Source organism: Puma concolor, chromosome A3 (genome assembly GCF_028749965.1).
Source record: "Puma concolor isolate L17-30 chromosome A3, mPumCon1.1.hap2, whole genome shotgun sequence".
In the NCBI taxonomy this organism is placed as follows: Eukaryota; Metazoa; Chordata; class Mammalia; order Carnivora; family Felidae; genus Puma; species Puma concolor.
Genome location: NC_141669.1, coordinates 139411727 through 139439707, shown reverse-complemented (window position 1 = coordinate 139439707; position 27981 = coordinate 139411727). Strand labels below are relative to the sequence as shown.

Genomic DNA, 27981 nt, shown 5'->3' with positions numbered 1-27981 from the left:
AGGCAGAGCCTGGAGCAACGGGGCCACCAGCCAAGCAGTGTCCGCAGCTGCCAGGGGCTGTGACAGGCAGGAAGGGTCCTCCCCTCGGGCCTCCAGAGGGGGCCATGGCCTGTCCACACCGTGGCCGCGGGCTCCTGGCCCCTCGAAGTGTGACACGGGAGTTTTCGGAACTTTGTTACAACATCCCTGGGAGACTCCTCCGATGCCCTTCCCGGAGGCAGCGATGGGGCAGGCCCTGGGGGGGCTTCCTGCCCTCGGCGGAGGCACGTGGGGTTCTCCCTCTATAACCCGTGCCGCTTCCTGGACGTATTTGTTCACTTGGTGATTTCTTCCTTGCCGGCTTCTCCTTCCCGCAAAGCGAGCCCCACACGTGCCGGGAGGCCGCCTGCCCTGGTCACGGCTGTCTCCCCAGCGTCTCTGATAGTTTTTAGCACATACGAGGTACTCAAAGTTTTTGACCAAATGAAGGAACGTGCCTAGTGGGATCTATGATTTCTTGAGGCAAGTTAGCTGTGTGATGCGTAGCATTCAGGAGAAGCGAGTGCTGGTCATTCGTCCCAGAGAGCAGAAAATGTGATTGGTTCTACCAGACCCCAGGGTCCGGAGCAAGGTCACCTCCTCTGAGAAGCCTCCCCGGATTTCTCCATTGTGAGAGCACCTCATCCATACAAGATACTTTGTGCATGCGATCCCTGGCACCCTCCTGCAGCATACTCATTTATTTAGTCCCCCACTCCGCAACCCCCCCCCCACACCTTTGGGGACAGGCCTAATGAGCTCTCCATCCCCTGCGCCTCACCCAGCACCTCTGTCCAAATCTGCTACACAAGAAAGGAAAAGACTGTGTGAATCTCTCCAATGGCCTTCCCATCGGGAATCACCGTCACAGCCTGAGGCTCCACCTCCCCGGCTAATGACAGCAGCCTCCTGGGGGCCGGGGAACAGTCCCTCCCCCCAGTCCCTGACTCCACGGCCTGGTGTGGACGGAGCCGGCGCCTGTCTTGGTCCCTGGGAGGGTGGTGGGGTCTTGACGGGTCCCCCAGTGCACACATCTCCACCGACGCCGGGACAAGAAAACTCTGAACCCGTGCCTCTGCAGCCCCACGAGTCTCCCTGCCAGTTCTCGTCCCGCCGCCACGGCCCGCGCCTCCCCTCCCTGCCCACCAGGCTGGCGTCACTGTGTCCGTGTCTCAGAGGGAGGGCACTGTGGCTGGCGCTCAGGGCTGTCCGCCGACACGCTCACGGCCGTGCGGCTGCGAGGGCCACCCTGCATCCTGCTGAGCCCCGATGCTGCACAAATGACCTCTCGCGTGACCTCTCCGCCCCAGTCCCCCAACCCCACTACGATTTAGGAATTCCAAGGAAGGCGCCTCATGCCTTCCCGGGAGGCGGGGGGCACCTTCCATGCTACAACCTGGCATTCATTGATTAGGAAGGTGCAGGTGGGGTGGCCCGGCTGGACAGGTTCTGTAGCTTTGTCGGGAGGAGGTCTATACTCTAGGTGTTAGGTGTCCCCTCTCCAAACCTGCAGGCTCACCACGTGTGGGGGTCAGTCTGGGACGGGAGAACCTGCTGGGAGAAGCTTGGCCCTGAAAATTGACACTCGGCAGGGCCGCGGCTCACTGTCCCAGTTCAAGATGAGGTCCCCCGGACCCAGAGAACAGGCCCGTGACACTTCCGGGGAGGGGGAGCCATTGGCCACCGAGATGGATGTGGCCAGGAAGCCGTTAATACAGGCAGCGAGCCAGGACCGAGGAGCACAGCCCTGTTTGCTCTGAGCTCAGCCAGGGTCTCCTCCCAGTCCTGGGAGCCGAATGCTTTAGAGGATAAACTGAGTCACGTATCCTTTAGAGGGCATGCCGGCCTGTGGTCACAGAGCGAACAGGAGGTTGTCATCGAGCCCAGAGGCAGGACAAGCAGGTGACAATCCTCTGAGAAGCTTGGAGTACCCGCGGCTGCCACCCGGGGACTTTCAGCCAGGAGCAGCTGCCGAATCTGCCCGGGGCCCCAGAGCCAGGTGACTGGGGCAGTGCCGTCTGTCCACACGGGAACGTGCGGCCCAGCGCCTGCAGACGCACCCGAGTGTGATGGGAAAGTGCCTCTCCGGCGGCAGCAGCAAAGGCTCCTTTTCCCATCCTGTCCTGAGGTGGCCTCCCTCCGGGGTCCGGCCCTTGGCGGGGTCCACACAGTGGGGTGAGGGAGTCTGGGTGTAACCCAGGTGCCAGCCTCGCGGGGTCCCGGGAGGGGCGGGGAAGGTGAGAAGGACCCAGCATTGGCTCTGATTGTGCCTGGCCCGCGCGAAGGGTGCCGCCCCCTCTGTGCGCCTCACTTCATCGCGGGGTACAGCGGATGGCCTGCCACCTGGACGCCAGGGTCAGACGCGGGAGGGAGTTCCAGGTGTGTACGTGCCAGTCCCCAGACCCGGGGACCCGCTGTGCGGCATCCTGAGACCCACAGAGGTTCACCCCCGCTTTTTGGAGCCTGGGCCCCTCGGCCCCACACATCCAGCTGGGCCTGTTCTGGAAACCGCACGTGGGCCCAGCTCCACGATCTACTGGGAACTGCTTTGTGGAGACCCCGGTCCTCCCACCCCCCCCCACCAGGCGCAGTAGGAGATGAGTCTTCTGGGGACACGACCGGGGCCAGGGCGGCCTCTCCCACACGGACTCCCCGGCCCCGCGACGCCCACCTCACCTCTCGGTCCAGGCCAGCTGCCACCGTCACAATGTCCCCCGTCTCGCTGTTGATGGTGAACATGTTCTGGGATGGGCTTTGTGGGGTCTGGGTCACGATCCGGTACCGCACCATCCCGTTGGCCGTGGTGCTGTCGTCAGCGTCATTGGCCGTGACCGTCATCACATAGGTGCCTGCGACGGAGAAAGCATCTCAGGTGGAAATTGCTGGCGACACGTGCGGCTGCGTCCTCGCACACACCCAGGGCAGACATCACCAGCTGATCGCAGATCCGCGTGGAGGCCTCCGGAGCCGCCCATCCCCCCCCCTCCCCCCCCCCCCCCCCCCCCCCCCGCCACGTGCCGGACGCCGGCCAATCGCGGGAGATGGTGCTAGAAGGAAACCTGCTCCCGCACTTCCGCACAGAGACCCTCTGCAGGATTTCTGCTCGAGCTCAAGGCTCAGCCCTTCCTTCTCTCTCAGCTGCGGGAGGGCCGGGGCCCAGAGACCACGCTTCTCATGCTCCGAGCCCAGCGCTCTCCGCCCGCTCGGCTCTCAGCCTCTGCAGGGGCGCGGGCGCGGTGCAGCGGGGCGTGGGGGCGCAGAGTGGCGGGGACCGGGGCGCGGTGGGGACGTGGGGCGCGGCGGGGACCTGCGGCACATAGAGAAGGAACGGGGTCTGGGCGGTCTGCGGAAGGCATGGAAAAGCGCTTGTGGGGCGCAGGGAAAGCGAGCCGAGGGGAGACCCCGCAGGGGGCTGTGCACGCGGGGGTGGAGGTGGGGTGTACGTGCAGGGGTGCCTGCGGGACACGCGGCTGTCTGCGTTTCAGATCCAAGCGGTTGGGGAGCCGCCCCCGCGGCCCCTCGTCTCAGTGCTGGCAGGGAATGGCCCGACCCTGCCTGGTGACTGCAGGTCCTTTTGGTGTCCACCCTCCCCGGGTTGGATCAGCGCATCCCGCCCCCTGGCCACTGTGATGGGTTCAGCCGTGGGCACCTCACCCATCAGAGCCAAAGGCAATAGTTTCCTTTGCTGGGGTTTCTGGGAAACCAAAAGTTGTCCCTGACCCTGGAGCTGCTGGCTCAGTGAGTGAGGTTGGGGGCTATGGGCACTTTGTGGCCACAGAAGGCCAGGGCCATCTCAGGTGACAACTTCTCCCTAGGAAGCCCCTGGATCAAGCTGCACCTGAACCTATCACCTAAAGACTTTTTCGACATCAAGACGTTAAGGAACAGTAGCTTTAGGTTCACAGCAAGACCTGACTAGTCCTTCCGTGTCACTGAGCTCATGCATTTCCATTCTTGTGCCATTTCAGTTTGAGTCTGTGTCACGTGCAGCTGAGTTCCGAGTAGCACCACCCCCAGCCTCGTGCCTGCCACTGGAGCCCTGGGCCCAGTGGCCCCTGTCTTGAGCCGCATGTGTGGACTTCAGTTCCCCACTCCCAGGTTGGGAACAGCGTGCTGTCCAGGGCCCTGCAGGGCAAGGAGGAAGGGGGAAGGGCAAGGAGAGAGGGGCTCTACACCCAGAAGGCCCGTCAGCCGGGCCTCCGTTTCCTCATGAGCTCCTTGACGAGGTCCCTGCTCCCAACACGGCCCCTGACTGGTGACCCGGGGAATCAGTTTCAGGGACCGAGGCGTTCCCAAACCTTTAAAATCCCAGGCTCAGAGTCAAATTTGGTGCCTCGTGAGAGACAGTTCTGGAGGCAGAGGGTGTGCGGGCCGGATGCTGCTAAGGCTCTCGCTGTCTGGGACCCGCCCGGTCAGTCCGTGCCCTCTGGCTGTGCCCCGGCAGCCGCTGGGTGTGGAGCACTCGGTCTGGCTTGTCAGTAGCAAGAGCTGCCCTTTAGTTTGGGCTCGTTATAACACTGTGTTAGATTCAGCAGCCGCATGTTTGCTAAACCCAGGAGCCTGCTCTTTAAACAGATGATATGCTTCTGACAGTTCTTCTCTGACTGCAGAAGGAAAGCCCATCCGGTAACCAGTGCATGTTCTCTGGAAGATATCAGATGGTTCAAGGTAGGAAAAGCCCACCCATGACCCAGTCCCCGACACAACTGCCTAGCACCTGGCTTAGAGTCTCTGGTCAAGGAGCCTGAATTTCACATCTTCACCACCGAGAGCCTTTCTGCCCTTCCTTTTTTTTTTTTTTTTTTTTTTTTAAAGCAACTTTATTACTGATTAAGGAAATGAAAGGAAGGCATTTTTCACATACCAAAAAGGCAAACGCTATTTAAAAATAACGATGACACAGGGACGCCTGGGTGGCTCAGTGGGTGAAGCGTCCGACTTCAGCTCAGGATCTCACGGTTTGTGAGTTTGAGCCCCGCCTTGGGCTCTGTGCCAGCAGCTCCGAGCCTGGAGCCTGTTTTGGATTCTGTGTCTCCCTCTCTCTCTCTCTCTCTTCCAAAAATAAGTAAACATAAAAAAAATATAACGATGATACAGAATAGCAGTGATATATAGAGGACCTGGGACTCCTGCGTCCCCTTCCCTCCAGGGAGCAGACGGCCTCAGCTTCCGGAGGCAGTTCCACTGTCTGTATGCATCCAAATGCCTTTAAAACGTGTCCAGTCAAGGGGCGCCTGGGTGGTGCAGTCGGTTGAGCGTCCGACTTCAGCTCAGGTCACGATCTCGCGGTCCGTGAGTTCGAGCCCCGCGTCGGGCTCTGGGCTGACGGCTCAGAGCCTGGAGCCTGTTTCCGATTCTGTGTCTCCCTCTCTCTCTGCCCCTCCCCCGTTCATGCTCTGTCTCTCTCTGTCCCAAAAATAAATAAACGTTGAAAAAAAAATTAAAAAAAAAAAAAAAGTGTCCAGTCAAGAAATCCACTTGTAGGAATTTGTCCCAAGGGGAAAATCACTGATGTTCAAGAGATGATTGATCCGTGTCCTCGGCTGTCCGTGTGGACATGGCTCCCGATGGCCAAGTGTGAAAATCCTCGACGAAGACTTACCAAACACCCACTACGTGCCAAGCACCGTGTTTGGCATTGCACGTTAGTGAGCAAAACGGGACAAAATCCCTGATGCACAGGGGTGGGTGTGACTATCAAATCCCCCACATGAGGACCCTCGTAGGGATGCAGTGTTCCATACCTTGACTGTAGGGACCCCCAAGTCCTGGCTGTGATATTGTGCTGAGGTTCTGCAAGACTGAACACACAAGCATATGCCAGCCGACCGGACACGAAAATAGAGCTCTAACCCGCCACCCTCAGGGACCAGCCCGGTGGGGGACATGACCCGGCACCTGCAGGGACCAGCCCTGCAAGTACAGCTCTCTACAGGTCAGCATGGAGGAGGTGAGACCCTCTATCTCTGGTGACAATCCAGGAAGCCACACATGAGCCCAGCAGCAAAGAGCCCAGAACGGCCGGGACTTGATCAATACCTGACAACTTCCCAGTTTAAGTCCCCCTGCTTCTGACTCAGGGCTGACCAGGGTATGTCCCCAGTGACACAGGACCCCCCCCCACCCCATCCCCAGGCCCGCAGTCCCATCAGGGACACGTGGACGCTCTCTTAGGTGCACGTTGCACGTGGCTCTACAGCGATCTCCAGTAAAAGTCCAAGTGGTAAGACCCCTGACCCGTGAAGCTCACGTCCAGTGGTGCAGACAAGCAAAGAGCATAATCGATACGTAAATGATATTAGCTGTAGGACAGCAGGGTGCTGGTTAAATAAATCATGATGTTCTTATAATAACATTCCTACGGTGGACTAGCTCAGAGCCATTAAAATGTTGTAGAAGAATATTTAATGATATCTGAAATTTTCATGATACACGTACGGCTCCCTGGAGAAGAATGAGGTTTCTCAACTCTTCAGTATGACCCCGGTCTTTAAAATCTCGTGTTTATGCGAAGGAGAGAAGGCCAGAGGGTGTATGTCAAATGCTCTCGACAGCAATCTCTTGAGTGTGGGACCGCACATGTAATTTGATTTTTGCTTTCTGAGTTTCTCTGTATCTTCCAAGTTTCCTTCAAAGAGTTGATTATCAGAAAATAAAATGTTACTAAAAAAAGCAAAACAGAAAAAGAAATACTCAGCCGAGAAACAGAATATGGGACTGCTTTTTTTTTTAAACCTAAATCACAATTTGGTTTCTCTCAAAAAAAGAGAGATTCTGAAAAATCTGCTGGGTCTGTGGTCACCACTGCACAGTCAGGTGACGGGTGCATGTCACCGGAAAACCCTGCCAAAGGTCGGAAAGGGGCCGGGTTGCTGGGGAACAGAGGAGATGGGGGTAAACCCGGGGCCTTTGGGGCCGCGGAGCTGAGTAGGGTCCAGGAGGTGGGAAGAGGCAGGAGGAATCCCTTTTCGAGAGCTTGGAGGGCCCTCTGGGGGAGGCGGCCTCCCTCCCTGTCTGGGCGTGTTCTCCACCCCAGGTGAGCTTGCCCACCCGGTGGGCACCGGGACTCTGCTGACCCGGGGGCAGGCTCTGACCTGCCACCGTCTACTCCCGACACACGAGGGCTTCTCCTTTCAAACCCTGCCTCCTACCTTGGTCTCGGCTTTCTTTCCCCGAGGCCTGCAGTGAACGCTGTGGCCTGTGGCCTCCTCCGTGTCCTTCTGTCCTGGGGTTTGGAGGGGTGAGCCCGACAGGCAGTGGCTAGTGGCCATGACCTCACTCCCTCCTGCAAGGCTCTGGCAAGGTGGGTGTTCTGGCAAACCTCCACCAGGGAGCTCGAGGCCTTTCCTCGGGCACAGACAAGGTGCTGGGGGGTGGGGGGCTGAGACGGTGCTCCGGCAAACTGGACGGTTTGGAGCAAGAGAACTTTATTATCCCCCAGAAGTGCAAAAACAAAGTGTCGGCAGGGCGGTGCCCCTCTGAAGGTGCTGGGAACAGAGGGGGTCCTTCCTGCCTCTGCCGGCTCTGGGGGCCGCCAGCCACCCTTGGCATTGCTTGGCTCCAAGCTCTCCCCTGCCGTCATGTGGCCTCCTCCTCTGTGCCTCAGTCCTAATCTCCCCTTCTTACAAGGGACTCCAGCCCCAGTGGATCAGGACGCATCCTAATGAATTATGTCTGCAAAGATCGTGTTTCCCAAGAAGGCCACATTCCGAGCTTCCGGGGTGACCCCGGTTTGGGGGGACACCATTCCATCCGGAGCAGGGACTGGGGTGGGGCTGAGGCGGGCAGTTAAGCCGGGCAGTCGGGCTGACCCCTGGGTAACAAGGCACTGGAAGAGAGACCTTTCCAACCAATCGCCTGTGGCCTCGGGCCAAGCTGGGCTCAGGGTCAGACTGTACTCCATCCGGATCAGACCCCGGCCCTGCCGCTCCCGGGGCCTGGTTCTGAACCTCACTGAGCCTCTTGGAGCCTGGGGGTCCTCTTCTGGAAGCTGGACGTTCCTCGTGGGGTCCCGAGGGCATGTGCCGGTGCCTGGGGCGTGAGCAGGGCCGTCCCCATGCGTCTGGAGGCTGTGGCTGCCGGCCTCCAGCCGGGCGGGTCTGAGTCCACGCACAACCACGAGCCCCAGCTACCCCAAGGACAGGCCACGGCCCGGGCATGCCCTCCTCTAAGGAAGCGTTTACACCAGCAGCATCTGCGGTAACGCGGGGAGACGGTGCGTCCTTGTTCCCGGGGCCCAGAGGACGAGAAACGAAGCATCCTTCCAGGGTTTTCTGGGCGCCTCCTTGGGCCTCTCTCCCCGGTAGAAAGGCTTCCATTTTTCTTGGCGAATGAAACAGAACAACGGGATTGTATTTTCATCTACGCGGGGCCGCTGCCTGCTGCCGGGGTGGGGAGCATTTCTCACTGATCGCACCGGCAGGGAAAGGGGAGAAAGCAGAGGGTCGGCTCTTGCAAGAAATTCGTGTACAAACGCGGCCGTCCGCCTTAAAGGATTAATTTCACAAGCCTTAAATTGAAGTTTAATTTGAAAACTAATTCAGCCCCATAATTGGCTTTCTGCTCAAATCACTGAGGCTAAAGATTTAAATTCTTAATATTCAGATGACTTTCAAGTATCTGGTACCATCTGTGCATCAGTCCGTGGCATTAATCTCAGGGAGCCCTCCGCCGGCACAGAAATAAAATAAATAAATAAACGGGCCACTAATAGAATAATCTATTTAAGCAAAAACTCTGCGTTATCAAGATGAGGGTTTCTTTGACTTCATTGGCAGCGTATAGATTTCTCTGCTATTTAATATTTTAAGGCGACATTAATTTCAAAATTTATAATATAGGCCTTCACACAGTTACGAGGGGTTAGGGAAATCAGGAATTCCAATTAAAGCCTTTCTTAGTTAAAAGATAATCACCGCGGAGGCATCTTTTCTTGTGAGGGTCTCGAAGCCTGCCTCGCAGAACTGTCAGCCGAGCAGCTCCGAGCTCCAGGAAGGAGGCCCCGGGCGTGTCCTGAGCCCTGGTTAGCCTCCAGGGCTCCCGGGTAGGGGGGCTGTCGGGCTGGGGCTGGGGTTCACGGCGTCCCACCCTCACCTGGGTGCACAGCGGTGAAGAGAACAGATAGGATCTCTGCCCAGCGCTGTAAGTAAGCCAGCAACAAAGTAAGTAACTCCGTGAGTAATGGAGTATTAATGGAAAGCGGGGGGGCAGACGAGCCCCCCTCACGTGGGCTGAAGAAGCGCCATGTGAGCTGAGGGAGGAAAAGGGGCCAGTGTCACAGCGACTGGGGGCAGGACACCCAGGCTGAGGGCACAGCATGTGCAAAGGCCCCGAGGGAGGAAACTGCTTCCTTTTCCCGAAGGCCTCGGTCCAGGTGAGCATCTCGTACCACTCGTTAGCACGTACATAGCATATAGATTTCGGGGTCCCTCAACTGGACAATGGACACCTTGAGGGTGGGGTTTATATCTTCCTATCCTGGAGAAAGGCACTCTCACGTACAACATGTGTTTTCAGCGGGGGGGTGGTGGGGTAGGGGGGTGGGTGGGAAAATTGCCCACGCTACATTCTGCCCTTCTCCTGTTTCTTTCTCGTCTTTTTGCCTGATAGTGGATGTGATGCTTCGAGGCACGGCAGCCATTTTGTGACCATGTGGCAAGAAACAAGAAGGGGAGGCAAATACTGTGTGCACGGATGGCTTCAAGCTCTCCCCCAAACCCCCACTGGTCCTAGCTGGGTTTTCTGTGACTTGTGGCCAAATGTGTTCCTGACAGAGACCCGGGGAGGGGAAGCAGTCTGTACAATGGTTAGCACTGTGGCTCAGGAGTCAGACTGCCTGGGTTTAAATCTTGCCTCTGCCTGCACTAGCTGTGTGTCCTTATTCACCTCATCTCAAAAGTGGGGAAAACGAAAGTGCCTGTCCCGTAGGGCTGTTGTGGGGAGGTCTTGGAGAGCTGCCTGCGGACATGTGCGTGAGGTCCGTGCACTGCACGAGCGTCAACATCCTGGAGTGATCTCGCACGACAGTTCTGTGAACCGTCCCCCTGGGGGAGACAGCTGGAGGGTTTGTGGGGTATCTCTGTATTCTTACAGCTGCGTAAACCATCTGCTTTTCCTTCGGGGATTCACACCCGCCACCTGCTCAGACCCTATGACTTGAGGGCTCCAGAACCAGACCCTGTCTGTGCCTGCAACACGCTCTCAGTGCACGCCCTGGCCGCGGGGGCTGCCTCAGGCCCGGCACACGACCCCAGCCAGGGCCCGGGGATCTGCTAGGGCTCCTGCTGGACTCCCTCTCCCGGGGCCGCCCGAAGCTCAGAGACGCCTGCAGCTGCTGGGGTGGCTTGTCCACGGGAAGAGAGAGCCTCCCTGGGAGCGAGCAAGCACCGGGGAGGGGACAGTCGGACAGTGGCCAGCAGGGCTCCGGCCGGTCCCACCCTGGACACAGTATCTCGGCATCTGAGGCTGCTGCCCGTCTCTGGACTCTGCAGTTAGATGAGCCGGTGAATCCCCTTCCAGGGGGGCCTCTGAGGTGGGCTTTGGATACCCAGAGATCTAACAGCTGTGATCAGAGCAGAAGACCCTCTTGACCTCAGACCACGATAAGCACTGCTCCAGCCTGCAGGACGGGCCATCCCAAGACCTCCACGCCCTCCCAGCCTGTCTGACCCAGCGATTCCAGGGAGCATTTCATGAATCGAGGGGGCGCCCGGGCTGGGGAAAGAACGCGGGGTGAACGTGGGGCCCGGCTGGGACCCTGGTCCGGAGTCAGCTTGCTAACGTCCTCAAGTGAACTACCCAAACCTTAAAAGGTTTTTACCTAGCTGAGTCAATATTTCATACATTCTTCCGTTTGTTTTCCCTGGCACGTACACCTGAAGCCCTTCATTAGCCCATCACGGCAGAGAATCGTGACGAATTTCCAGTGGTGGTTTTCCTTACCCCACAAAGGCACCGTGGGAAAACTGCCTGTTACCGTGATTCCCTGACGTAAGGGGAGGCATCGCAGAGGCCATTTCCAAGTTCCGCCCGCCTCGGCGATGCGACGGCTTTGTTTGGTGTCAGCCTGCCCTTGACCAGGCGCGTGAGGGCGTCAAGCTGGTCCTTCGCATCGCGGCACCGATGCTCCGCCCCGGGCTTCGCTCTGGGACGTGGTGTCCCCGCTCCCCTCTGAGGGCTGTTCTGCGGTCAGGGACGGACGCTGGGTCCCCCAGGGACTCTGAAAGTCAGCCAACACCTCGTGTAGACAGACTGAGAGGCACGGGAGTGGCCAAAGAGGACCAGTCTTGGGATCCACACCGGCCTCCGGTCTTCCCGGCCACGCTTGGCACGCCACGTGGCCCCGAGGGGCTGGGCTGATGGAGGGGCCGCTCCAGTCTCCAGGCTTAAAGGCTTATTGCCCGTTTGTTATCCTAATGGGTAAAGCCGGTCACACATTTGGGAAGACTGTCTCTATCGATTTAAAAGAAGGCACGGGAGGTTTGAGCTGTGATATCCGGGCACCTTTACAGAGCGTTCTGGGTCTTGGGGCGAGAGGCCCACCGTGTCTGTGGTAACGAGAAAGCCCCCCAGCCCGGCACCCAGTCCCCTGCCTCCGGCTGCATAAGGAGCTGGCGGCTGGCGGCTTTCGTCCGGTCTCTGGCTGCTTGGAGCTGATGTGCCCGTCGGCCGCCTTCCCCTGCCTCTCCAGGGACTGTCCCCTGCCTCTCCAGGGGAGGAGCCGCCCCGGGTGCCGGCAGAAATGACGTCACACCCCGTCCCCTTCACTGACACCAGGCTGGTCTGCGTCTTGAGGTTCTGAGACAATCAATCGAAAATGGCATTCGCCTTGTGGAAACAGCAGCCCCGGGAGACGGAGCTGCGACAACGTCCTCGGGCGGGGAAGGGATGATAAATGCTCGCCCTCGCCGCCCCGTGGTGGCATGCCACCGGCCCCTCCCGGGAGGCCGCCTCCGCTCCGGGCTCCTTGTGCCCGGGCTTCCGCTTGCCCAGGGCCAGGGGCCCCGGAAGGGCCCGGAAGCCCTCCCGGGACGGGGCGTCGCCCACTAACTTACAGACGCCAGTCACGCTGAAGTTCAGATCGGCAAGGCGGCCTCTGGCCCTGGAAGCATGTTCCGACGTTGCGTGGGGCACACGCGTGACAATGGCTACCCTCACACGCAGCTGGGCGTCCTGTGTTTTCGTGGCTACTCCCGGCTCAGCTCCACCCGCCCTGACCCCGCAGGCAGGTGTCCCGGGGACGACACTCCATCCTCGGAGGAGGCAGCGGTTTAGGGCCCCGCCTCTCAAACTTGGGCCTGCGCACAAACCACCGGGGGTTGGGGGGTGGGGCATCGTGCCGAGACTCCAGGCCCCACCTGCAGAGCCTGAATCAGGGGTGCGTGCTGAGAGGTTCTGCATTGCCAGCGTGTTCCCAGCGATGCCGCTGGTCCCCAGGCAAGGTTCCGGAGTCGGCTGGGGATTCCGGCCCGCTACGCTCAGGAGGGCTGCTCGCTTCACCTCCTCGGACCCTGAGCCGTGTCTTTGCTAAAGGGGAGAAGGAGGGCACCCGCTTCTTGGGGGATGCGGATCCAGAGACATATCACATGCTTCGCCAGGGGCCCGGCCCATGATGAAGTCAACATCATTGACGCCAAACTGAAGTCTGTGGGAAGACTGGCTCTTGGGTCAACTCTGAGGGGTGCTGGGCCTCGGGCATGCAACTCTCGGGGCTGGGGGCGTCTGGCCTTCTCGTGGGTTTCCCACGGGGCTTGGAATAAAATGCAAAGTGTGGCGTGGGAGACCTCGAATGGCAGGTCTCCTCTCTGAGCTCGCCTCCTGCGCCGGGACCTTTGCCCGTGCCTTTTCCCTCCCCAGGCCCCCTTTGCCCACACACAGACCGCAGACCTCCTGTCCAGGCGGCTCCTGCTCCGGCTTCAGCTCTCAGCCTATAAGTCACCTCCACAGAGGGGCCCTCCCTGATCTGCAGCCACCTCCAGGACTCTCAGCGCCCCATGGCTTCCTTCTGAGCCTTATCATCAGTGCAATGGCCATATTCACCTGTGGTAGCCTGTCTTGTCTGCACCCCTCTCTGGACCGCTCCCAGACACGCTGTGGGACACGCAGGAGGTGATAAATGGACGCATCAGCAGAAGGGTCCCGTGGGGGCCGCACGGCCTCCCCGGAGCGCGGGGCCTCCTTGCCCACTGGCTCCTGCTGGCCCGCCGGTCGTCAGGGGCTGGGGGCTCACCTGGCTTGGAGCCTTCGTCCACAGAGCCGTTGTAGACCTGGTTGACGAACTCGGGACGGTTGTCATTCATGTCGATGACGTAGATGTACAGGTCGATGGGGTTCTCCACCTTGTTGCCGTTCATGTCCACGGCGTGGGCTCTGAGCTGGAAAGCAACACAGACACCGTCAGCCGTGGGGAACTGCCGGGAGCAGGTTCCCGCAGGCCCTCGGCAGCAGGCCGGGGGTGATGTGAGGGCCTGGGCCCCTCAAGGGAGAGTCTAGGCAGGGGTGTGCAATTGGGACACGTCATGAAACTTCTCTGAGCCTCGGCTCTCGCCTCCGTGGAAACGGGGAAGGGTTGTCAGGAACCCTTAGTTTTTGGATGAGTTCATTCATTCACTCACCGTTCACTCATTAATTTATTCACTCAACCAGTATCTGTCACGGGACTCTGTGCACCAGGCACGGGCTGGACCCGAGATTATTGCCCAGTGGAATAGACGTGGCCCAGCCCTGGGGCTTCTCATCTGGAAGGGAGAGGGACGTCAAGAAGGAAGAGAAGACAGGTAACTTGGGTGTACTGTTAGCGGCTGGCTGGGGTTGGGAGGAGGCCAGGCAGGCTTCCCAGAGGAGGTGATGTTGGAGCTGAGGCCTGACGAAGGAGATGGAGAGGAGAGCAAGGGTGGAGGTCCCCATGGGGGTCCCAGAGTGGCTGAGGCCAGCCGAGGGGGCCGGAGAGGGGCCGTGTGGGGCCTGGGATGTGGGGGAGAACCGGGTCTGCCCAAGGTCTCTCTTCACCAAGGCTCTGAGTGTCACATGTGTCTCTGTGGAAACCGCATCACCCTGCAAGCTGGACACGTCGGACCCCACCATCTTTGCAACAGGACGGCACCAGGCCAAGGGCGTGAGAAGAGCCGTGCTGGAAGCCTGTTGGAGTGTGTGGGGGGTGTCCCCGAGCTGGGCGGGGGGCACACGATCCTCTCCATGGCCTCCTTGGGGCCCCACGCCAGCTTCTGGGAAGGAGGACGCTGTGTGCATTCCACACCTGCCCCACGGAGGCTCGGTTCATCGCGACGGCCCCGAGTGGAATTTCACCCTTGAAGTGTTTAAGGAGCCGGGCGGTGGCCGCAGCCTCTGGGGCGGATGTGAGTCCCCAGCACCCTGGTTAAGGGACGTGAAGCCCCCTTGCCGTGTTAGCCCCCCGCCGGCCCATCCTGCTGCGGAAGCTCTGGGCGGCAGCCAGGTGACCCTCCGCCTCGTCGAACGCGGCCCTGAGCAGCGCACGGGGTCAAGGGTCAGGAAGCCTCTGGACAAGGTAATCCTGAGCTCCGGTTAATGCTGGCATCTCTCAACAGAAGTGGCGGTGCCCGCTTTGGCGCGGGCCTGTAGCAGAAGCGGCCCCCGGCTGTGAGGCCCAGGGTCCTCCTGGTCTCCCCCCATCCCGCCCCCCCAAATGTCCGTCGCATCGCTAGCTTCTGCGGGGGTGTCCGAGGCCCCCTCACCGCTCAGGGGGCCTGTCCTCCTGCGGAGACAGGGAAGCCGTCCGCGCCTTCGGCGACCTGCAACCCCAAGCGTCTCGTCTCGCGTGGAGGGAAGATCCCGCTCCTGCGATGTCGTGTGTGGGACGTGTGTCTCTTCTCGCCATGGGAGGGGGACAGGGAGACGACAACTTGTGAGCTTGGTCTCAGGCCCCAGAGGGGACGGGACGAGGGCGGTGGGTACGATGGGCGCCTGCTGCCTCTCCGGGGCTCGCGCTGCGTCTCCCGCTGGAGCACGGACCACGGAGCACCCCACGTGGGCCCTGAAGTCGCCTGCGGGTGGGCGCTGGGGTGGCACTGGCCGCGCGCCTGCTCAGGTCCGGGCAGAGCCCCAGGAGCCCCACACGGGTCACTCACGCCTCGGGTTTCACAAGAACCCGAGAGACTGCCTGGTCCCGACCGCTAGTTTACGGACGGGGAAAGCGAGGCTCAGGAAGATGGCGGTAGTGGCGGGACTCAGCAGTGGGTCTTACGTGCGGAGCCCTCGAAGGAATCTTCTGGAGAACCATCTTGCAAAGCAAACACGACCCCTCTTCGTTTCGTGCGTTTGAACGCTCGCGTCAGTGACCCGTGGCCACGGACGATCAGCCGGCTCTCAGGTGGGAGGTGTGGCCGAAGGTGCCCGAGGATGGGGTGTGTGGATCCCCAGCTGAGGGAGCGATGGCAGGTCGCCCCCTCGACGGGGCGACGTTTTGTGGCACGGCTGACCGCTACGCAGGGACGCCGTCTGGGCGGGACGCGGTGGCCTCGTGGCTCTGGGATCACGGTGCTTCCCTGGCGGGTGGCCTCAAGGGAGCCGGACGCTAGACAGCGGGATAACGTGCACAGCTTGAAAGTGGAGGGGGCCACGCGCCGAGGGATGCAGGGGCCTTTAGGGGGCGAGAGGGGCCCCGGCTGCCAGCCAGAAGGAAGTGGGGACCTGGGCCCGGCACGGCCTGAACGGGCAGGAAGCAGACACTTGTAGGCCGGCTTCACCTCGACCTGCACCTGGTGAGACCCTGGGGCACAGCTGCCAACTTCTGACCTCCAGAGTGTGAGCCAGGAAGCGGGTGTTATTTGAAGCCACCGAGTTTGTGCTCGTGCTGGGGGGCACCCCGTAAGGTAGGAGTGCCGGGAGGGGCTCGTGCTGGAGCCTTATGGGGGTGTGAGGGCCGCCAGGACCCTGACCTCGGGGGGGACAGCAGAGGGCTTCACGCGGTGGGACAGAGAGTTGAAAAACGGGATGTGAGGGTTCAGTCCAGAATTTGGCAAATGGATCTGGCCGCCCTCCGGTCCGGGTCCCATTGTCTCCGGCCCACTTGTCACCCCGCAGGGAGCAGGGCTGACACTGCTGGAGGTGGCTGCCAGGGGTGGCCCTGGGAGCCCCAGGGCGAGGGCCCACATTGCCCACTTGTGAGATGGGGTCTGAGGAGACTGAAGTCAGCAGCCCCGTGGGGCACATTTCCTAGTTGATGACGAGCGGGAAACAATCATTTCTCCGTCTCCCAAGACGGGACGTCAGGGCCGTGGCCGGAGACGGAAGAGAATATGGGCAAAGTGTCTGGAGGCGAGTGAGTCACCCAGAGACCCGGACACCGAGCCGAGTGTGTGGGGACGGGTGGATGGTCTCCCCCCAGAGTTGCCGGCTTCCTCTCAGCCGGCTTCGGAGAGGAGGGGGTGTGGCGTGGCCTGCCTGCAGGTGTCCTTGGAAAGGACCAAGGGCCCTCGGGGGCATCTCCGCTTCCTCTCGCCCAGCAGCCATCCCGGGGAGCCCAGAATTCCAGGGCTGACTTTGGTGTGAGCTGCAGGGGAGAAACAGTGAACTGGAAACACCAAGAGCGGGTCTTCATTTTGAGCTCAAGGTTTCCAACGTAATTAAAATAAAATGCAAGGGAGAGCCTCCCCGCACGGCGTGTGTTCTCCCAGGAGCGGCTGTGCAGTCGGCAGGCGCTGGGGCCCGCGTCCTCCGGAGCGGGCTTGGCGGACAGCCCCCGGCACAGTCCCCAAGCCCCGCCCACTGCACCTGCTGGCCGCGCCGTGGTGAGAATCTGAGAGAGAGAGATGCGAGCTGTGCCCACGTTTGCATCTGCGGGGCTGGGGCTCTGCTGCTGGCAGGTCGCGCCCCCCCCCCCCCGTCTCTCCCTCTCCCCCTTGTCTCTCTATTTCTGTGTCTCTGTTTCTCCCTCTTGCTCTGTCTCTGGGTCTAGCTGCGTTGTCGGCACGTGAGGGGAGCTGACTCTCCATCTCGAGCCGGGCCACAGATGTGTGTGGACGGCCTGTGCAGCCCGTGGGGGAGTCCACGGGTGCGTGAAGGGGATGCGTCTCGGGCGGCATGGCTGCATGAGTGCCCGTGCTGGCCGAGTGTCGGTTGGCGCTGAGGACCTGCCGCGTAGCGAGCGGTGCACCAAGAACTCGAGAGGAGGTCCCAGGCCGTCGTCGGTCCACCTCCTTTCCCAGATCCCGCCGTCCCAGGGCCCAGCCTGGGGTGTCCACGTGGGGGAGTGCGTGGGCGAAGGTGCTGGCAACACTCGGCCGTGGGAGAAACACAGGTCAACGCGCAGGGGGCAGCTTGCACTGGGGCTGACAGGGCTTGGGAGGCCCAGACAACGACAGGCTGTGAGACCCACCCCTCACAAGCCTCAGTCTCCGTGAAATGGCCTCGCCGTCGATCCCACCTCAGACAGGACCCCAAGCCTGGAGGCTGGCCACGCGGGGTGGGCTCCGTGGCCTGAGACCACGCAGCCTACGGGCCCCGAGCTCAGGAGGACCCACGTGTGGCTGAACGCCCTGCCGTCACTGTCTTGAAATCCTTAGTCCAGATGAGGGTCCCCCATTTCGTTCTACACTGGGACCCGGGATGTGTGGCCATCCTGGACGTCAGAGCTGAGCAGGACCTTGCCCGGGGTGGCCCCTCCCCACCAGGCCAGCCAGGGCTGTGGTCACAGAGCAGCCGTGGGGGGCAGCCGGTCCAGGGCCTATGACAAAGGCTTTCTTTCAGCGGTCTGGACGGTCCGTAAGAAACAGCCAGAGAAGACACCTGCGCTGGGGACAGCAGGGGTCGCTGGAGCCCCAAGGAAGGCAGGAGAGGTGCCCCACAGGGAGCTCCCCCTCCCCAAACCACGAAGCAACCGCGGCCGATGGCTGCAGTACAGAGAGGAGTGACGTTTCAGGGGACACTGAAGAGCCACATGGCGCCAGCCCTACGGTCAGGAGAGGGGTCGCCTGGGGCCAACCCTACCGTCAGGCCTCAAGAGAAGGGTCTGGCACCTCAGGCCCGGGGGAGGGGCTTTCTCTAAGCCAATCTGTCTAATCTTGAAGGAGGTCAGCATGATCACCAGCACGTGGCCTCTTTGTGGGGCTGTTTGGAGACAAAGCTCTCCCATGTCGGCCGAGGCCCTGGATGTCATTGGCCAATCCGGGACGAGGGCCGCAGGGCAGAGGGACACCTGACCAGGTGGGCGACGTAGCGAGCAAGCAGCAACCCCCTGCCTTCTCTTCTCACTCACTGGGAACGCTCACCGGTCCCCGACCACTGGCTGCACATCCCTTTAGACTCGGGGGCACAGACGCCCGGAACAGCGCATTCAGAAGGGGCATGTGCCTCTGGGAGGGTGGACAGACCACAAGGGAGGAGGGAGGGGGGCAGGGAGGAGGGGTGGCGCATCCCCAGCGTCCGGCCCCCGCTGCGTGTTGGGTGTGGGAACAGCCACGCCTTGCTTTTACCAGGGCCTCGGGGGAGCCCCCTGCAAGCCCCTCCCGGGGGAAGGCACCCCTGAAACGGCCTGCCCAGACGCCAGCAGCAAAATGGGCCCGAGTGTCAGCGGCCACCTGCTTCAGGGCTTTCAAGTCTGTGTTTCTGCCTCCACATTCCCTAGCCCCGGGGACGGAATGACCGGTCTGGCTCAGAAAAGATGTAGTGATTTTCTTTGTACCTGCTTCTTCTCCCTGACCCTGGCCCCCACCGTCCGAGGGGCAGTCAGGATGACACCCGGATGCCCATGCCCGGTGGCATCTCCGGGCAGGACACACCCACTCCGTCAAGACCTGTGGTCTGATTGCTGAAGAATCTGGGCACGTGGTCTTTCTCAGGGGTTTCAGGCCAAAAGGCTTTGATGCCTTTTAATCCCAGTGGTATAAGCTCCCCCTGCCCGGGGCCATGTTTGTTCATGTTATCACTGTAGGCCCACTGTCAACCACAAGGCCTAACATGTACTAGGCACTTGAGAACTGTTCCCTGGATGGGTAGATGGATGGATGGAACATATGTATATATGGATGGATGGATGGATGGATGGATCAGTGGATGGTGGGTGGCTGAGTGGGTGTGTAGATGGATGGATGAGTAGATGGATGGATGGATGGATGGGTGGATGGACACATGGGTGGATGGATGGATGGATGGATGGATGGATGGGAGATGAAGTGGTGTACCCAAAGGGAAGAGTCTGGAAGCATGAGCCAAGGTTTCTCTTGGAAGCTTCTCTGAAGAGGGATGTCTGGGTCTAGTGAACTGGGGATTTCTGGAGCCGGGAGCCTGACTTTGATTCCACACCTGTCTCTACTCATGGGCGAAGACCCATGAGTAGAGAGGAACCTTCTCTTCCATGTTGACTAGCTCTGTGAAGCTGAACCCACCTGGGACTTGGGCAGCCAGTCTGAGACCGTGGCTAAGAAGGATGGACCAACCTCCCAACCTGGCTTCCCCAGGTCCAGTCAGCCTCGCACCCTACTTCTCATGCGGCGTCAGGGGTCCCTCGGGGGAGGCCACCATTGTCAATGACAGAGTTAACCTCTCCCACCAATTCCTTCTCTCTGCAAGTGGTTCCTGTGCATCCCCTGAGGGCCAGGCTCTGTTTTCGGGCCTGGCGACGTGGTGTGGATAGCTTGATGGCTCTTTGCCACGTGGAGCCTTCCTGCTAGTGCCAGGAGGTGGACAGTGGGCCCCAAGCAGATAACCAGAGAGTGGCGGCGGTGTTTCGCCATATTCGGCACTGGGGGCTGAAGCCAAGTGAAATCTGGGCTGATTACGTCCACATCAGGGCAAAAGGCTGCGAATACGATGCTCTCCAACGATGGTCTTCATTTCCAAGTTACAAGCGAGGACCTGGACATTCGGACATCGTGATGACAACTACAATGTGCACACCGGCCGTATCGTGCGCGGGGCTCTGTTCTCCGGGCTTCACACATGTGAACCCTGCATCCTCCCACCTGGTGAGGGGCCCGGGGTCCTCACCTCTGCCTCCAGCTCACACTGCCTCCAGCTGGTGCAAACCTGCATCTTGCAGGTGAGGAGGGGGTCCGGACGGGGGACTGGCCATTAGGGTGGAGGCCACGAGACGCTGCTGCTTTCACCTGAGCTCCGGGGTCCCTCCCCTGAGCTACCACGTCAGGGAGGCCAAGCAGGAGAGGAGCCAACAGCCCCCAGAAGCCCGAGCCCTGCAACGTTTGTGGTCACGTCCGTTTCCCCTCTGCGTGCCCCGCTCCGAGGTGGCACCAGCACAGCACTCATCCCGGACCCGCTGCCGGCTCTCAGAGAAGCAGGTGTGTTATTCTAGGGCTGGACAGGATGGAACTGCTCACAGAGGCGCTCCAGAAAAAGGGCCCCACGGTGCCCAGCAGCCACGTGTCCCCTCCCTCCACCAGAACTAATGAGCTCCTGGGAGCACACGTGGATCCAGAGCTTCTACACCAGGGGTCCTTCCAAGGTGGTCCCAGACCTTCCTGTCTTCCCCTGGGAATGTGGCAGAGGTGTCCACCCCGGGCCCGCTGAATGAGAAACCCCAGGGTGGTGCCCAGCGCCGTGGGCTTTACACAGCCCTGCGGGCAATTCCAGCACAGGCTCAGGCTGACAGTCTCCTTCCCAAGTTAGGAACCCAAGGCCCGAGGTACTCACGTGGTAGGAGGCTCGCTCCTCCCGGTCCATGGGCCTAGTGACATACATGCGTCCAGACATGGAGTCGATGCTGAAGACCTCCATGGGGGGCTGGTCGGCACCCACCCCCGTGATGCTGTACCGGATGGGGATGTCGTTGTCTTTGTCGGACCGGATCTGGAAACAGGAGCAAAAGCAGAGGAGAGTCAGCCTGCGGCGGGGGGCAGGGGCCACGCTTCTTAAACGTCCATTCATCCCACCCCTGATTTGCTTGCACTTGGCCAACTCGGGGAACATCAGGTATCCACTCTGGGAACTGGGAGGGCAGCCAGTGATGAGGGGGTCATGGAGTGCCACCAACCACACGTCCGGTGGCCCAGCAGGGGACGGGGAAAGACGAGACCACGGAGCAGCCGCTACAGAGTCCAGAGGGGAGAAAGGCTGGGACACAGCACACACACCTGCTACGTGTTCGTCCGTGTCCCAATATCTTGCGCCTTTGACGGAGGCACCAGAGAACAGGGTCCGGTCCCTGAAGGTGGGAGGCTGTGAGGATGGGTCGGGGCAGAGAGGACCCGCAACCGGGAGGTAGACACAGATTTCACACTGAGGACTGTTGTCACAATGGCTATAGGCTACATGTGAACGTAAAAGTATTTTCACGGAGAACTGTGAACTCTTTCATTTAGAGGAAGCAAAAGCTCTTGTAATGGTAAGGGGCACCTGACGGGAACGGGGGTGCCCGCTGGAAGGTAACTGGTTTCTCTGAGCCCCCGAGACTGAAAAGGTATAATTGATAAGGTCAAAGTAACAGATTGGAATTCAACTTTGAATACAGTTGACTCTTGACCACGGGGTTGAACTGCGCTGGTCCATTTATATAGGGAATTCTTTTGGATAAATACAGTACAGGACTGTAGACGTATTTTCTGTTCCTATGGTTTTCCTAATAACGTTGTCTTTTCTCTGGCTTACTTTATTGTAAGCACACGGCACATAATACACTCAACATAGAAAATATGTGTTAATGGACTGTATGTTGTTGGTGAGGCTGCTGGTGGACGGTAGGCTATGAGTAGTTAAGTTTTTGGAGGTCAAGTTATATGTGGATTCCAGGCGGTGCTGGGGGTGGGTGCTCCAATAACCCTTCATCGTTCACGGGTCCCCAGTATACCTTTACAAAATGCAGTTTTTTCCCTGTAAATCAAAGCTCAGGGATCATAACAACATTTTATAACAAAACGGACACAATGGAAACCTCCAGTTCTACAGAGCAGGGTCGGCTTTGTTGCAAGACTGCAAATAAAATTCATTGCAGAAAAAAAAAAACAACCCCTGAGCTCATGGACACGGAGGACAGGCAGGTAGCTGCCAGAGGTGGGGGCGTAGGGCGGGCGACACGAGCGAAGGCGTCCAGGGTGCACACTTCCTGGTCTAGAATAAGGCAGTCACGGGATGGGGAGGTAGTTAACGGTCCTCTCCCGCCCATGTGCCGGCTGCTACGTCTCCACGTCCTCACGACAAGAGTCGTTTTTGTACCAGGTAGCGACAGATGTTAAGTAGATTTCTCGGGTGGTTGTTTGGGAATGTACCCCCCGCCCCAAATACTCCTGTCCTCCACCCTGTACCCTCCCCCCTCCTCCACAACTCCTCTTCCAACCCCAAAACTCTCGCCTCCCCAGCCCCTCCCCCCTCCACAAACCCCTCCCTGACACCCCGCTCCGTCCCCCTCCACATACCTCTCCCCACCCCTCCCCTCTCTCCACATCTCTCTCTCCCACCCTGCCCTCCCCTCCCCCCCCTCAAACCCCTATCCCACCCCCACCCCCCATTCCTCCCCTCAGTCTACGAGGACTGTCTTTGTTTCCATCTCCCACCTCCTGGCTCTGCCCTGAGCAGCACACACCCGGCAGGGCTCAGGCCAGGCCACGGAAAGAATGGCCGGGGCCAGGGCTGGGGATGCATGTCACCCTGTGCCGTCCCTTGGGCCGTGGGGGTGTCGGAGCTCTGCTGTGCTCATCTTGGCCACAGCCACCCCTGCCTCCCTCCAGGGATGAACACATTGGGTCCCGGGCCTGCCGCCTTCTGCCCGCTCATCGCTCACAGCGCTGGGCGCCCCAGGACACGTGTGTACCCTGTGTTCATCATGGGCCCTCTGCTGCCCACCGAGTAACGTCCTTCAGCCAGGACAGCCGTGTGCGAGCAGCCCAGTGCACAGCCGTGTCCAGGGAGATGAGCCTGTACGGAGGACAGAGGACAGAGGACGGACGCCTTCCTGGCCACCTGGCTCCTTCCCCAGGGCTCCTTTCACAGGACAGCGGCCCTGGCCCTCCGTGGCCGTGAGCCACCTCTTCTCCCCCGAGGGAGTTTGCGCCAAGGTGCCGTCGCCAGGGAAATGGGGCGGCAGTTGCCAGTCTGGGTCCCAGAGAGGAAGACCCCTCTGGCCATCTGCACCTGCGCTGTTTGTCCGCATGTGGGGAACCCGTTAGAGCAGATCAGACCCCGTTGGGGAACTGTGTGATTAGTGTAGAAAGCCCCAGGCTGGCTGCTTATGAAGCACAAGTTCTGTCTTCTGGGAGCCCGGAAAGTTCTAGAAAGTTCTGAGTTCGGCACTTGAGCACACAGAGGGCCCTAGAGAAGCGGCTGAGCTGCGCTGGATGGAGGGGTCGCTGGGTTCGGGCCAGGCAGTCCTCCAGAGGTGGGGGCTCCGGCAGCCGGCCGGCGAGCACAGCGGACGGCCTGGCACGCTTCTACCGCGTTCTCTGGGCCAGACTGCCCATCCTTCATGGGGAAATTTAATTATAAAACCACTGAAAAGAACCCACCACATATTTAAAGAGGTTTTATTTTTTGCAAAGGAATCTCATTACAGTTTGACCACTGGGTGCCTTTGCTTAATTCCCCAGCTGCCGCTCTGTGTGCGCGCCCGGGACTCAGTGCCGGCTCGGGGATGCTCCGCACAGTTTACCACATTAAGAAGAAATACTGTACAAATGAATTCACCAGATCAGGGGAGAGCAGTTTCCCCTTGATTTGTGTCTGGAAAATGAGGAAAACATCACGGCAGCATACGATAGGGCCATGAATAAAGAACACAGACAGGCGTTTCTATCACCACCTCACTTTTACGACGCCACGGAGAATTAGGCTCTTTTGCATTTGTTATTAAAGGACAGAACAGATGGTGAAAGGTTAGTTTAAAGTGACGTCTACATTAAAATAACTTATGGTGCCGGGCGATTGTTTTCACCCAGGGACTTGTGCGTGGAAGGCGGGCTCGCGTCCTTAGGAAAGGCCGGATGAAATGAAGGATTCTGGCAGAATCTTCCCCAAGGAGGAGGTATTTGCCTAATCTCAAATGAACTTGAAACCGGAGAAAAGTCACCATGTGTGGGTTTGAATCGCAAACACCTCGGAAGTTTATTCCCAAAGCATCGAACGGGAGAGAATCACGTCCAGACTCCAGCGGAGAAAGCATCACCCCAGGAGAGGAAGACACCCCAACAAGGAGAGAGGACCTTCAGCTTCAGGCTGGTCCCCTGCTCCCGCCCCGCGTCACTTCAACACCTCCACGTGCCATGGGCCGGGCCCTGCTCTGGGCGGACCCTGCCCTGCCCTCACGTGGCTCGCGTGCCCGGGGAATCAGACACACCTGAAAAAGTGACACCCTCTTAGTCCACAATTAAAAAGCGTGGTAACGACTGGCAGGGAAGGAACAGGGTCCTTGAGAGGCCCCAGGGGAAGAACTCAGGGACAGGTTTGAACTCCACTGCCTTGTATAGTTTCTCCGCACGCACCACGCACGCTCGCACACACACGCACACATGGCTGGATCTCCCCTCCCCTTTTGCACCCAGCGTCCTGGAAGGTGCGGGTTCCGTGTCCTCAGGGTTTCCTTGCCCGCTATGAGGTGTCCCCGGGACCTCCTGCCCTGACATTTGCAAGCTGCTCTCAGGTTCTGAGGACCAAGTTCTTCTGCGAGGATGCAAATAATTCTTCTGTGGCGCCTTCCGGGTGTTCCTCCTCGCCGGGTATTAAGCCTGGAGACCTTCCCAGCAAACAGACTACACACCCTCGTTTTTGTTACCTCCTGGGACTGCTGAGGTGCAGCGGCCGCCGCTCGCCCCCCTCCCGGCCCGGGACCATCGGGACGCAGGACGCGGGTGGACACGCGGCCGTGGCTGCAGCCAGCCAAGAGAGGCAATTTTCTTTCAAACCCTTGACCCCCAGCAGAGCCCAGAGGTAAGAGAAGGGTTTCACCGGACACATTTGTAGCTCCCCTGTGGCCGCAGCGGGGCCCCAGCTCTGACCGCTGGGGCTTCTTGGTTTTCTCAGCGTCACCTCAGGCTTTCTCTGTCTGCTGTCCTGTCTGTGCAAATGCCCGCCTGTCCTCCCTTCTCCCTCCCGCGTGAGCACTAACATGCTCAGCTCCCTTTTCTGGGCCCCAGGAGCACAAGCACCACAGGCTGTGTCTGCAGGGATGGCACGTGCAGTTGTGGGTGAACACAGGAACCATGGACACATGGCCTGGGGACGGGAGCCACGGACACTCGGCCCGGGGACGGGAGCCACGGACACACGGCCCGGGGACGGGAGCCACGGACACTCGGCCCGGGGACGGGAGCCACGGACACTCGGCCCGGGGACGGGAACCACGGACACACGGCCCGGGGACGGGAGCCACGGACACACGGCCCGGGGACGGGAGCCACGGACACTCGGCCCGGGGACGGGAGCCACGGACACACGGCCCGGGGACGGGAGCCACGGACACTCGGCCCGGGGACGGGAGCCACGGACACACGGCCCGGGGACGGGAGCCACGGACACTCGGCCCGGGGACGGGAGCCACGGACACACGGCCCGGGGACGGGAGCCACGGACACTCGGCCCGGGGACGGGAACCACGGACACTCGGCCTGGGGCAGGAACGGGGGGCGGGGCAGGCAGACAGCAAGCAGATGGCCAGTGTCACTTCCACAGCCGCAGGAAAGCCTAAGGCAGTGGGGCTGGGGGGGTGGGCGGCACCAAGGGCTTCTCTGAGCCCTGTGGGAGGAGGAAGTACACAGGGAGAGAAATGTGGGGAGCAGCCAGAGGTGGGAGGAAGCAGGTGCACTCAGAGCCTCACGGGCTGCTGTGTGAGTGAGGAAGTGAACAGAGAAATGAGAAGGGGGAGGGGAGTCGGGGAGAGAAGCAAGGTCTGGCCACCCCTCACCTCCCCCGACGTGGATCCCACAGCAGGAGAGGAGGGGGGTGCTCCTGGGAAGTTCTGCTCCCACCTCTCCTGCCCGTGCAGAGACCTCTGAGGGTCAGAGTAGGGGAGTGGCCTTTGGCAGGAGAGGAAGGGACCGCGGAGGCCGGTGGGCCCTCTCCTCAAGCGCCAGCAGGCCGGACGGGACCCCCCCCCCTCGCGCGCCAGATGGGGCTGGCAAAGGGAAGGCCGGTCCCCCACCCGTTCCGCCCCTGTTGGTCTTGGGCCTCTTTGTCCAAATTGGGGTTTCCTCCTATGTGTCCTCATGCCTCAGAAGCCTCTGTTAGCTCTGAAGGAATCTCCACCCCGTCCCGGAACTCCTTGGGGACCACTAAAGGGGAGCCCCAGAATGTCCAGCCCCACCCCACCACCTTGTCCGGTCCATCTGCATATACGGGCGTGGGGACCAGAGGGGCAAGGAGGGGACAAGTCGTACAAGTAACTGGGGACCGAGAGTGGAGTCACCTGTCTTCCGAAGAAGGCTTTTATACACAGACAGGGAGGCCGAGGACACGGGGCCCCTTGCACAGTCACACCGGGGACAGCCCAGAGGGTCTCTGTGTCCCCCAGAGCGGCTCCCTGGTCGCCACTGTCACTCGGTGTGCGGGGACTGTGGAAGCGCCATGTTTTAAAAAGCCACCACGACTCTGAGCTCTGGGACCAGAGCTTCAGTTCAGCTGCTTTTGAGAGCAGCTGTGACATCGTGACCAGTGTCTGCGTGCGTCCCTTCCAGCTTGCCGCACTCTGAGAGCCCTTTGCCACCGTGCTGAGAACAGCGAGACCCGGTGACGATCAAACTGCTCTCATCGAATTAACGGGCTCAACTTGGGGCCGCGGGCGAGCCAGGGTTCTTCCCTCTCCCAACCCTTGCTGCTCTCTCCCACATCACCGCGAGGGGCTTGACGATGTTTGCCCGTCTTGCATTTTATCCAGTATTTTCCATGGGACAAAATCCAGCCCTCAATTATTTTCAATTAGGTTCTTGTAATGACCAGGAAACCCCAGAATGTGATAGGAAGAGGCATTTGTTGTGTAACATTCACACTGTTACACATTACCATTCACAATTACTTTGAGTTTTAGAAATCATGAAAAAATCCTCAAAGTCATATGAATACTAATGAAAGCCATGAATATGTTCTTCCAGAATTTGCCTGGTGGGGAAGAGTGAATTAGATGCTTCTCAGAAATGGCCTTCGGGCTGCACCGAATTAACAAAGACAGGTAGCTACTTAATTTGTGGTTTGGGATTACAGGCTGCACGACGGCTGGCGGTGGGGGTGACTCAGCACCCGTTCCTGGCTCTTCTAGTAACGGAGGCCCGATTTCCTTTGGGGGGTCATCGTTCCCCATCGTGAGTGGTCTTGGGGAGACAGTCCACACCCCCTGCACCCCCCCGCACCCCTACCAGCCACCAGGCAGGCCTACCAGCCAGGCTGGGCCAATCAGCTTCTCTTTTCCAAACGTGGATCTTGAATCAAGAATGAGACAGGGCCTCAGCCGCAGCAATTTCTTACTCGACCCGGCTCCATAGGCAAGGGAATTAAAAGTAAAAATGAACTATTGGGACCTCATCGAGATAAAAAGCTTCTGCACTGCAAAGGAAACAATCAACAAAACTAAAAGGCGACCGACGGAATGGGAAAAGATATTTGCAAATGACCTATCGGACAAAGGGCCAGTATCCAAAACTTATAAAGAACTCACCAAACTCCACACCCGATAAACAAATAATCCAGTGAAGAAATGGGCAGAAGACATGAATAGACACTTCTCCAAAGAAGACATCCAGATGGCCAACAGGCACATGAAAAGATGCTCAACATCACTCCTCATCAGGGAAATACAAATCAAAACCACACCGAGGTACCACCTCACGCCGGCCAGAGTGGCCAAAGTGAACAAATCAGGAGACTCTAGATGCTGGTGAGGATGTGGAGAAACGGGAACCCTCTCGCACTGCTCGTGGGAATGCAAACTGGTGCAGCTGCTCTGGAAAACAGTGTGGAGGTTCCTCAAAAAATTAAAAATAGAACTACCCTACAACCTAGCAATTGCACTGCTAGGAATTGACCCAAGGGATACAGGAGTGCTGATGCACAGGGGCACTT

At 59.7% G+C, this 27981-nt stretch overlaps 1 protein-coding gene across 2 annotated transcripts in view; it reads right to left on the bottom strand.

The window, feature by feature from the left end:
* CDH4 (cadherin 4) overlaps nt 1-27981 on the bottom strand; it is a 540926-nt gene that overhangs the window by 45542 nt on the left and 467403 nt on the right. For both annotated transcript variants that reach the window (XM_086702623.1, XM_086702624.1), the window contains exons 5-7: nt 20641-20796; nt 13247-13391; nt 2695-2867 (exon numbers count right to left, since the gene is read on the bottom strand). In XM_086702623.1, coding sequence (XP_086558749.1) covers nt 2695-2867; nt 13247-13391; nt 20641-20796 — 474 coding nt within the window. The remainder of the gene's footprint in view (nt 1-2694; nt 2868-13246; nt 13392-20640; nt 20797-27981) is intronic.